Source organism: Schistocerca americana, chromosome 3 (genome assembly GCF_021461395.2).
Source record: "Schistocerca americana isolate TAMUIC-IGC-003095 chromosome 3, iqSchAmer2.1, whole genome shotgun sequence".
Taxonomy (NCBI): Eukaryota; Metazoa; Arthropoda; class Insecta; order Orthoptera; family Acrididae; genus Schistocerca; species Schistocerca americana.
This window is the reverse complement of record NC_060121.1, coordinates 87,110,468-87,123,396: the sequence shown is the minus strand read 5'-3', so window position 1 is coordinate 87,123,396 and position 12,929 is coordinate 87,110,468. Positions and strand designations below refer to the sequence as shown.

At 36.7% G+C, this 12,929-nt stretch overlaps 1 protein-coding gene across 1 annotated transcript; it reads left to right on the top strand.

Moving 5' to 3' along the window:
* The first annotated feature begins 3,009 nt into the window (after positions 1–3,009).
* Positions 3,010–8,803, top strand: LOC124605886 (putative uncharacterized protein DDB_G0282133). The gene is made up of 4 exons (XM_047137833.1): positions 3,010–3,555; positions 4,709–5,029; positions 8,544–8,575; positions 8,761–8,803. The coding sequence occupies exons 1-4, from the start codon at positions 3,010–3,012 to the stop codon at positions 8,801–8,803; spliced, it is 942 nt and encodes a 313-aa protein (XP_046993789.1).
* Positions 8,804–12,929: the final 4,126 nt, after the last annotated feature.

The following is a 12,929-nucleotide window of genomic DNA, read 5'->3' as shown; positions in this document are numbered from 1 at the left end:
TTAAGTACAAGAAGACTGACTCTTGTTACTATCTATGTTATGAACCTTTAGTGTGAGAGCAGTTTTAGATTCCGATGCTTCACTTCAGGTTTACTGTATACCTTGGACCTTCTTATTGACGATGAAGCACAGAAATTGCATCGGAATTAAATTCAAAATGCACAATGCCGACTTAAGTACAAGTGGACTGACACTCTAACTTTCTACGATTTGAACCTCTCCTGTGAGTCCAGTTTTAGATTCCGATGCTTCACTGCAGGTGTATTGTATCCCTTGCACCATCTAATTGACTATGAAACACACAAATTGCATCGTAATTAAATACAAATGGCACAATGCCGACTTCAGTACAAGAAGACTGACTCCTCTCACTATCTATGTTATGAACCTTTGGTGTGAGACCAGTATTAGATTCCGATGCTACACTTCAGGTTTACAGATTCCCTTGGACCTTCATATTGACGATGAAACACAGAAATTGCATCGTAAATAAATACAAAAGCCACAATGCCGACTTCAGTACAAGGAGACTGACTCTTCTTACTATCTATGTTATGAACCTTTAGTGTGAGAGCAGTTTTAGATTCCGATGCTTCACTTCAGGTTTATTGTATACCTTGGACCTTCTTATTGACGATGAAGCACAGAAATTGCATCGGAATTAAATTCAAAATGCACAATGCCGACTTAAGTACAAGAGGACTGACATTCCAACTTTCTACGATTTGAACCTCTCCTGTGAGTCCAGTTTTAGATTCCGATGCTTCACTTCTAGATTACTGTATACATTGGACCTTCTTATTGACGATGAAGCACAGAAATTGCATCGGAAGTAAATACAAAATGCACAATGCCGACTTAAGTACAAGAGGACTGAAACTCTAACTTTCTACGATTTGAACCTCCCCAGTGAGTCCAGTTTTAGATTCCGATGCTTCACTTCTGGTTTACTGTATACCTTGGACCTTCTTACTGACGATGAAGCATAGAGATTGCATCGCAATTAAAATGAAAAGGCACAATGCCGACTTAAGGACAAGTGGACTGACACTCTAACTTTCTATGATTTGAACGTCTCCTGTGAGTCAAGTTTTAGATTCCGATGCTTCACTTCAGGTTTACTGTATACTTTGGACCTTCTTATTGACGATGAAACACAGAAATTGGATCCGAATTAAATACAAAAGGTACAATGCCGACTTAAGTACAAGAGGACTGACACTCTAACTATGTATGATTTGAACCTCTCCTGTGATTGCAGTTTTAGATTCCGATGCTTCACTTCAGGTTTACCGTATACCTTGGACCTTCTTATTGACGATGAAACACAGAAATTGCATCCGAATTTAATACAAAAGGCACAATGCCGACTTAAGTACAAGAGGACTGACACTCTAACTTTCTATGATTTGACCCTTTCCTGTGAGTCCAGTTTTAGATTCCGGTGCTTCACTTCAGGTTTACTGTATACCTTGGACCTTCTTATTGACGATGAAGCACAAAAATTGCATCGGAATTAAATTCAAACGGCACATTGCCGACTTAAGTACAAGAGGACTGACACTCAAACTTTCTTTGATTTAAACCTCTCCTGTGAGTCCAGTTTTAGATTCCGATGCTTCACTTCAGATTTACTGTATACCTTGGACCTTCTTATTGACGATGAACTACAGATATTGCATCGGAATTAAATTGAAAAGGGACAATGCCGACTTAAGTACAAGAGGACAGACACTCTAACCCTTTATGATTGAACCTCTCCTGTGAGTCCAGTTTTAGATTCCGGTGCTTCACTTCAGGTTTTCTGTATACCTTCGACCTTGTTATTGACGATGAAGTACAGAAATTGCATCGGAATTAAATTCTTAAGGCACTTTAAGGAACCATTTGCACTCGAGCACAGACAATATTTAATTTAGTTACCTTAGATTATATGTATCGATTTTTTAAGACAAGAGAATGCAAAATAAAACAATTAACACCGCTCTCTTGTCACAGCCAGTAGGCATCAACACTCTCATGTCATTCGTTGTCCTAGAAGGATTTAATATTTTGTGCGGCTCCACAGTTAGCCATATTGATATTTATTAGCAGAAAAGAGGCGCAGAATTAATAAGTCGCTCTCATTTGTGAATGATCTGCCATTATTTATCTAGAATTTTACGTAAGTGTAATTTATATCGTAATGTATGTGTTGAAATGAATATATGTTTATTTAATCTTATGCTTTGCTTTGTTTTAGTAGTTTTAGTCACTCCATCTTCATGATTGAAGCTGAGGTCAGATATCAGACTCTGTCTACAAAAAAAATACATAATGAGCCCTGGCTACATTCCGTACATCTTCGGACGTGCGAAGCTCGATAAATTCACGGCGTAAAATTTTAATCCCTCAATTACTTATCCAAACAAACAATAACAATCATTATTATTACAAATTATTATTATTATATTTTATTATTTTATTTTATATGTTTTATTTGTTACACTGGCGACCGTGACAGGACTCATTATTGTATCGGTACTACAACTAATTTTTCTTTTTCATGTACATCCTGACCGGTGACGAGAATATTGAAAAAAACGAATAAAATCCTGAGACAATTTGGACTGGAAATGCAATCTTCGCATCAAGACGATATGCACGGTAAGACGCAGCACTCGCGCATCCACAATTGATTCCAAGCACATTTTTCATTCAAAATTATTTTTCTTAGCATTAAATTCAGTATTCAGTTTCCATTCAGTAATTTTTTTCTAAATTCCACGAAATCTCATTATTCAGACGATTACATTCCGATCGAACAATACGCAAGTTACATTGCACAATATGGCCGACATTGTACAAGATTCAAGCAACATGGCTAGTCACCATTAACACGTATGCTACTTTCGATCTTTAAAGTCATCTCTCAATCATTCTCAGTCATTTAAACACACACATAGGCAGTACATTTTCACACTACGCGTTTAAACGATTTTTTTTTCTTGCACACAATTTATTCACGATATGGTAAAAACTCGACACCAGTACACAATGGAACAACAATCAAGTAATGCAAACATGGATACACAGACACAGTCAGACACAGAAATTAATACAGACACGCAAACGCATCAAAATAACCTGCTACACATACACACAAACGCCGAAAGGAGCAACTCCGAACCTAACCTGAGAGACCACGTCACGTCTAATGACGCGGCGGGGGCAAGCTCATTTTGCAATCAAAATTTTGGCGCTATACTGAATTCCATTTTGGAAGGCATATCCAATATTAAGCAAGATAATGACGAAAAATTCTCACAATTAATGACAGACAATGCAGCCTTCAGAAATGACATAAAATCAGACTTCGCCACACTGACTCAAAAGGTAGATGAAATTAATACACGTCTTTCCAAACAGGTCGACGATCTTACGGAAAAATTCGAAAATTTAGAATTACGACAAAGCGACAATGCCAATCACATCCATGACTTGACAAAAACCTGTGAAACTATTAATTGCAAACTAGAATCAAACACGCACGCATGTGACGAAATTAATTTAAAGGTGAATGCAATAGAAACAAACGTAGCTGACATTCACAAACAGATTCACACAACAATACAGATAGAGGCTGAACCCCATTTGTCTCGCATTAATTCACAATTTAAAGAATGGACGGCACACAAAGACGAAATTTTTGAAGAATGTATACAAAACAAATTGCCACATATTGTGCACGATTCTGTAGTGGAATACATGAACAACAATAGACAAGTAATCGATGACGATATGCAAACAAAGACAACTCAATGCCAGGTACAACCAAATAGCACACCCACTACACATTTTATACACACACAGAAGAAAATCTCGATTCGGGAATGAACACATGTACACACACGAATTTCAACACTCAAATACACAATACACTGACACGCATAGCAACAGATACCCATCACCCGAAATACAATACAATTATCATTCTGATGAAGAACCATGTACACACAGGGAAGAATTCAATGATTACACGGAAAGAAACAGACGAACACGTAACAAAGAAGAAGAAAGTCTATTCAAGCACCGTAAATTTCAACCTTTTATACCAGGCAAAAACACTGTACACCCTGTCATCTTCTTAAAAGCTTTTAGGAACGCATTCCCACGTTCGTGGAGCGACCACAAACGCATTGCGTACGTTGTGGATTACATTCAAGGGGACGCTGCTGTCTGGGCTTACCATGAAAGCGACAGATGTGTAACATACGAGCAGTTTGAACGCGCCTTCTTGAATAAGTTTTGGTCACCCACTGTGCAGGAACGTATCCGCAAACAAGTCACTGAACCCGAACACTTCAATCCTAAAAACGGCAACCTGCGCAGATATTTCGAGAAGTACCTAAACATGACACACTTCCTTAATGAACCAGTGAAACCAAAAGATGTGATCCGATCACTGAAAGCAAGACTTCCTTTTAATATTAAAGAGAAATTACTGTACTTACCGGACGACGATCCTGAATATTTTTTGGAAAAGTTAGATGCTGTTGATTTACTATATGAAGAACAAGAACCAACACACAACTCACGCAGTAGGAATCAACATGTCTACATTCCTACATTACCAAACACACAGCAAAATTCACAACACACAGTAAATATGCAAAACAATCACCACAACTCACAGCTGCACACAAACATCAACTGCAACTATACACAGGGAGATAACCCGTACAAAAAACGAAGAAACAACAATTTTAATTCAAGAAGGAATAATGGAAACAACAACGAACACAAAGCAAAACAGAAACACTGGCAAAGAAACAACAACACAGATTACACAAGAAATGGAACACTTACACCGCACTTTAATCAGAACGACAACCAGTATTATGTGAGACAGTGGCAAACACCGCAACCGCCACCACAAAATCATATTCAGATGCCACAAGGGAATTTTGCGCAAACAAGCCACACAAACCAACAAGTGACTTCAGCCAAACGAAACCAGACAGGTGATTGGCAAAGACAATATCCTAATGTAAATATTATTGATGTAGCTAATGAAACTACAACTACACTTGCCAATGACCAGACAAACCAGGTAAACTAGAACCAGTCATTACTGAGCCCCAGGTCGTGACTGAGGAACATTTGGGGGGCAACTTCAATTTAGAAACTATGTTTGAATACACACTTGCTAGTGAAACTGTGAATCAAGAAAAATTAACATTTACACAACAAGAGTTGTCTACACTATTCTTAAGATATAATGAAAGTGGAAACTTAGCTGATGATCTGATAAACGACAACACACAATGTCACAATGTAAAGAAAAGGTTTGTACTGTCTTCCACCTCAGGCATTGTAGGAGGTATACCTACTAACATAATTATTGATACAGGAGCTGCTGTCAGTGTGATTTCTCACAATTTTTATACTATGATGAAGAAAACTTCTAAGATACCAGAGATCCCAGTTCAGAACTGTTTAATATTAACTGCATTAGGTAATAAGTCAAGTAGAGTTAATAAGCAGGTATTTGTGACTGTTAATATGGGAAATGGAATCGTACAATGGCCTTTCCTAGTTGTCCAAAACCTTGCTGCCAATTGTATATTGGGTATTGATTTTCTTTGCGAGAAGGACTGTACTATAGACTTCTCCAAAGGCATTTGTTATTTTAAGTATGAAGGCAGAGACATACTTTTGAACTTGGATACTCGACTAGTAGACCATAACAAGCACTGTTCTGGCTACAAGATACAGATTATACGTGAGACTGACATAGATTCCACACAACAACCTGTATCACACGGTGAGGTAGTGAATGATGTACTTACACAAATTAATTCTAAGTTATCAGAATGTGATGCTATTAATGAAGAGGAGAGATCCCAGCTTGAACATATTTTACTTAAGAATAAGGATGTTTTCACTAGTAAGCCAGGTAGGATCAACACATATATGTATACGATTGAAGTCAAGCCTCACCAAATCTATTATCACAAGTCATACAATGTACCTCTAGCTCTGCGACCTGCAGTTTGGGAAGAACTAAAGAAAATGATTACATGGAATATTATAGAACCATCAACATCTCCATATTGTAGCCCTTTGCATGTAGTGAAAAGACACAATGGAAGTATCAGGTTAGTATTAGATGCAAGAGCTATCAACCAAATTATCTTACCTGTGAGGACACAACCAGAAAATCTTGACGAACAACTTCAGAAGTTCTTGGATGCAAAATATTTCTCTACAATAGACCTTAAAAATTCGTTTTGGCAGGTGCCAATAAGCAAAGAATCCAGAAAATATACAGCCTTTATGTTTGGTGGCAGAACTTATCAATTTTGTGTATTACCATTTGGCCTAAATGTAAGCTCAGGAGTATTCATTACTGCACTAAACTCTGTACTCGGTGATGATTTACTAGAAACTGTTACACACTATGTAGATGACATACTGATTGCCTCAAAAACCTGGAAGGATCACACTGATACCCTGAACACTTTACTATGCAGATTCACACAAGCTGGTATCACTGCCAATATTTGTAAATCTAGATTTGCTTGTTATGAGATCAAATACCTAGGACACATCATCAACACACAAGGCATTAAACCTGACCCTTCAAAATTAGATGCTATCAGACATTTCCCCACTCCCACTAATAAGAAACAGTTAAAATCATTTCTCGGTCTATGCTCGTTTTTCAGACGATTCATACCTAAACAGTTACTCAATAGCAGATACTTACTAAACTTATTAAAGAAGAACCAGGTATGGATTTGGAACCAAGACTGTGAAAATGACTTTACTAAAATCAAAGAAGCCTTAGTAAATTCTAACATGCTGGAACATCCAGACTTCAATTTGAACTTTTGTATTGCTTGTGATGCATCAAACATTGGTTTGGGATGTTGTTTATTTCAACTTGTTAATACAGAAACTTCAGAATGTATTTAGATCATTGGTTTTGCCAGTCGTACTTTAACGGAATGTGAAAGATCTTACTCCACCACAGAATTGGAAACATTATCTATTATATGGGCATTTAAAAAGTTTAATTATTATCTGTATGGAAGACACACCATTATATACACTGACCATCAAGCACTTACATTCCTTTTGTCATGTAAACTCATTCATCCTAGACTTACACGATGGGCACTTGCATTACAGAATTACTCTTTTGAAATCAAGCACATCAAGGGAAAAGACAACATAATAGCTGACACACTTTCAAGACTACCGCAAGGATTACACCATAACAATACAGACTTTGAGAACACACACGATTACAGAATACTACTCATGCAAGACAAACAGTTTACACAATACTACATAGACCTATGCAAGAACATGGCAACACTACAAGATTCAGATCCACACTGGAACAAAATAAAACAAATCACAGTACAACAACACAATGACACTTTACAAGACAGATACATGTTACACAACAACATACTTTTCTACAAAAGACACACAAATGCTACTAACTGGTGCGTTTGCATACCACAAGATTCTGTACACAATCTCGTTGCACACACTCACACAGTTTGGGGACACTACGGAACAAAGAAATGTCTAAACAAGTTACATACATATTGCTATTTTCCAAACATGAGAAGAAAAATACATGATGTTATCAGCAAATGTCTCATATGTCAAAAATCCAAGCCACAAAATCAATCCACCAAAACAGATTTGCACTCTATCTTACCTACTGGACCTAGAGAGATACTTTGTACAGATGTTAGTGGACCTCATCCAACTAGCATCGGAGGTTGCAAATACATTCTAGCATTTTATGACATCTTTTCTAAGCACATCAAACTTTTTGCCATTAAGTCACCCACAGCAAACACCATCATCAGAAGATTCACAAATGATTACATGCCATACTGTGGAAAACCTAAAGCCATTCTATCAGATAACGCCAAGTATTATGCAGGATTCACCTGGAGAAAATTTCTAAAGGTTAATAGCATTAAGAGCATCTTTATTTCAAAGTTTCATGCATCAGCCAACCCTTGTGAGAGAGTTTTTAGAGAATTAAATAGATTCATGAGAACTTATACCTCAACACAGCACACAAACTGGATACATTACCTAGCACTTTTTGAGGAAATACACAACAATTTAAATATATACAACACACCCTACAATCCCAGAGAAATCATGTTTGACACAAAGGAAACTAATGAATGGAGCAACCCACTACCAAAATTTTCTGACACCAAACCTTCACACGAGGAAAAGGTAAGGGAAGTACTCATGGCAATTACTGAACAAGCTGACATTAGAAATAAGAACTATGGTGCTAATTTGAAAAGAAGGCAAAACTTTACAATAGGCATGCAAGTTTTACTTAAGACCCACTACAAATCGTCATTACCTCTAAAACGTAATGTTAAGTGGCGTCCATTATATGAAGGTCCTTACACAATCATTGATATACCACACCCTGGAGCATATCTGTTACAAAACCCCAAGAATAAGAGAATTTTAGGTTTGTACCCTCACAAAGATTTGAAAACTTTTAGCCCTTAGCAGAGTATGCTGATACAAAAACAAGGTAAGTCACATCTGGTACTTCAAGCTGGAAGAAGAAGAAGATATAAGCTATAATCTTAAGTATCTACATTTTACAGCACCAGCAGTAACAGCAGCAGCAGCAGCAGCAAGAAGATAAGACACAGGAAGAACTAACAATTTTCATGCAAAGCACAGTTACTGATTATATTTGTTAATACCTTGCAGACAAGCTGACAGACTAAATGACCGGAGACAATTGCTGCTCTGAACCTGATATATTAATTGGCATGATAGACACTTGATTTGCTATTCACACTCACACCACAATCCACATGAACACAACATGCACAAAAAAAAAAAAAAAAACAAAAAAAAAAAAAAAACAAACACTCTACAGGAAATGACAAATGAGATTAATTGAGCAAAGCTATATAATTTATTTTATTTGTAAATGATACTTTGTGCATGTGCTAATTTGGAATTGATTGTGGATGTGACGTGTCGTGTCTTATTGTAATCATGATTTTTCAGGACAGATCATCTCAAGGATGTTTTCTAACCTATTATGAAAGTTTATGTTGCAGGAAACATTTAATGAGGAAGAACACTTATTGTGTAGTACTGATGTAAAGGAAAATATACTTAAAAAGAAAACTTTATTAAAAAGGGGAAGAGACCCATAAAAGAAAATGGATTTTCTGAATGTATCACAATACACTGAACCTATTAGATAATTTTTTTTATGTCTGACCCATATGTATTTGTAAATATATAGTTTAATGCAATTGAAAAATATAAAATATGTATATGTATTACGAAACAATGTAGTGTAAATGCATAGATACATGTTTCACAGAAAATTTTTATATCTATGTAAATATGTAACAGAAAACTGTACTCAAACTGAAGTGATATTTGTTATGTTTTGTGCTCTCTGTTGTGAACGAACATTTTGTTTTGCAACGAACAATGTATGAACAAGTTGTGTGCAAGTGTTGGAAACAACGGTTCACTGCGCTCATGATGGGACGCTGTAGGTGACGTGAGTAGCAGAACCACGGCACACTTTTCGACGAAGCGACGACACAATATCCAGGAGACGACATACGCTTTTTGGAAGACGAAATATGGAGGTTGTTGAGTAGATGTAACACGGACTGGTCAGTATGGAACCACTGACACCATGAATTCCTACCAAGACGAAACCACATTTTAACTATGTCTTCCAAAGCACGCTTCGTTGCGAGATTCTTGATCTCCAACTTGTTTCTTCAAGAACTTTCGTCTCAATGTAAACAAAATGTGTGACACGTGACATTTATTTTAAAGTGCAAAGACTTTAGCACAGTATAAACCTTTACTACCAAGTGACATTCTAAAGAGAATATGTTCACATATCTCTGAATATGCACAAAACCATTAATTAATTTTATTTATTGAATGAACATGTGTAATAACATTTTGAAGTGAAAGAGAACAACGGACTATATGCCCAACAAAATTTTTACAAAGTAACAGGACAAGTGAATACGAACTATGAAATTCGTTATTGTCCGTGTACAACTGTTACATAAAATTGAGAACTGTATGCAGGGTAGCAGTGATAGCACTGTGCCACTTCGCTGGCCTGTGATACCGGAGTTCCCGAGTTCAATACTGCGCAGAAGCGAATATTTTTATTTTTTCTTTTCACTTTCATTGATCTTGTATGTAAATATTATTTATGTATTTTTGTGGATGTATGACATTTTATGATATTTTAAGTATGTTGAATCTGTGAAACAAGATACGTAATAACTTATGATTCATGACATGACAAATAAAGAAAATACGTCAACAAATCGCTCAGCTGCAGGTGGTACACCTTTGCTCTCGCAATTTGGGGGGCAGTTTAAGGAACCATTTGCACTCGAGCACAGACAATATTTAATTTAGTTACCTTAGATCATATGTATCGATTTTTTAAGACAAGAGAATGCAAAATAAAGCAATTAACACCGCTCTCTTGTCACAGCCAGTAGGCATCAACACTCTCATGTCATTCGTTGTCCTAGAAGGATTTAATATTTTGTGCGGCTCCACAGTTAGCCATATTGATATTTATTAGCAGAAAAGAGGCGCAGAATTGATAAGTCGCTCTCATTTGTGAATGATCTGCCATTATTTATCTAGAATTTTACGTAAGTGTAATTTATATCGTAATGTATGTGTTGAAATGAATATATGTTTATTTAATCTTATGCTTTGCTTTGTTTTAGTAGTTTTAGTCACTCCATCTTCATGATTGAAGCTGAGGTCAGATATCAGACTCTGTCTAAAAAAAAAATACATAATGAGCCCTGGCTACGTTCCGTACATCTTCGGACGTGCGAAGCTCGATAAATTCACGGCGTAAAATTTTAATCCCTCAATTACTTATCCAAACAAACAATAACAATCATTATTATTACAAATTATTATTATTATATTTTATTATTTTATTTTATATGTTTTATTTGTTACAGCACAATGCCGACTTAAGTACAAGAGGACTGACACTCTAACTTTCAATGATTTGAACCTCTCCTGTGAGTCCAGTTTTAGATTCCGATGCTTCACTGCAGGTTTATTGTAACCCTTGCACCTTCTAATTGACTATGAAACACAGAAATTGCATCGTAACTAAATACAAAAGGCACAAATCCGACTTCAGTACAAGGGGACTGACTCTTCTTACTATCTATGTTATGAACCTTTAGTGTGAGACCAGTTTTAGATTATAATGCTTCACTTCAGGTTTACTGTATCCCTTTGACCCTCATATTGACGATGAAACCCAGAAATAGCATCGTAATTAAATACAAAAGCCACAATGCCGACTTCAGTGCAAGGAGACTGACTCTTCTTACTATCTATGTTATGATCCTTTAGTGTGAGAGCAGTTTTAGATTCCGATGCTTCACTTCAGGTTTACTGTATACCTTGGACCTTCTTATTGACGATGAAGCACAGTAATTGCATCGGAATTAAATTCAAAATGCACAATGCCGACTTAAGTACAAGAGGACTGTCACTCTAACTTTCTACGATTTGAATCTCTCCTGTGAGTCCAGTTTTAAATTCCGATGCTTCACTTCTGGTTTACTGTATACCTTGGACCTTCTTATTGACGATGAAACACAGAAATTGCATCGGAATTAAATTCAAAAGGCACAATGCCGACTTAAGTACAAGAGGACTGACACTCTTTCTATGATTTGAACCTCTCCTGTGAGTCCGGTTTTAGATTCCGATTTTTCACTTCAGGTTTACTGTATACCTTGGATCTTCCTATTGACGATGAAGCAAAGATATTGCATCGTAATTAAATTCAAAACACACAATGCCGACCTATGTACAAGAAGACTGACTCTTCTTACTATCTATGTTTTGAACCTTTTGTGTGAGAGCAGTTTTAGATTCCGATGCTTCACTTCAGGTTTACTGTGTACCTTGGACCTTCTTATTGACGATGAAGCACAGAAATTGCATCGGAATTAAATTCAAAATTCACAATGCCGACTTAAGTACAAGAGGACTGACACTCTAACTTTCTAAGATTTGAACCCCTCCTGTGAGTCCAGTTTTACTTTCCGATGCTTCACTTCTGGTTTACAGTATACCTTGGACCTTCTTATTGACGATGAAGCATAGAAATTCCATCGGAATTAAATTCAAAAGGCGCAATGCCGACTTAAGTACAAGTGGACTGACACTCTAACTTTCTATCAATTGAACCTCTCCTGTGAGTCCAGTTATAGATTCCGATGCTTGACTTCAGGTTTACTGTATACTTTGGACCTTCTTATTGACGATGAAACACAGAAATTGCATCGGAATTAAATTCAAAAGGCATAATGCCGACTTAAGTACAAGAGGACTGACACTCTTTCTATGATTTGAACCTCTCCTGTGAGTCCGGTTATAGATTCCGATGCTTCACTTCAGGTTTACTGTATACCTTGGTCCTTCTTATTGACGATGAAGCATAGAATTTGCATCGGAATTAAATTGAAAAGGCACAATGCCGACTTAAGTACAAGTGTACTGACACTCTAACTTTCTATCATTTGAACCCTCCTGTGAGTCCAGTTTTAGATTCCGATGCTTCACTTCAGGTTTACTGTATACCTTGGTCCTTCTTATTGACGATGAAGCATAGAATTTGCATCGGAATTAAATTGAAAAGGCACAATGCCGACTTAAGTACAAGTGTACTGACACTCTAACTTTCTATCATTTGATCCCTCCTGTGAGTCCAGTTTTAGATTCCGATGCTTCACTTCAGGTTTACTGTATACCTTGTCCTTCTTATTGACGATGAAACACAGAAATTGCATCGGAATTAAATTCAAAATTCACATTGCCGACTTAAG

Excerpts from the sequence above, each read along its gene's own strand:
- LOC124605886 (XM_047137833.1), top strand. The coding sequence starts at position 3,010 with ATGGTAAAAACTCGACACCAGTACACAATGGAACAACAATCAAGTAAT. Across the intron at positions 5,030-8,543 it reads GGCAAAGACAATATCCTAAT|CCCTTAGCAGAGTATGCTGA; the intron begins GTAAATATTATT and ends GAAAACTTTTAG. Across the intron at positions 8,576-8,760 it reads TATGCTGATACAAAAACAAG|ACAAGCTGACAGACTAAATG; the intron begins GTAAGTCACATC and ends AATACCTTGCAG.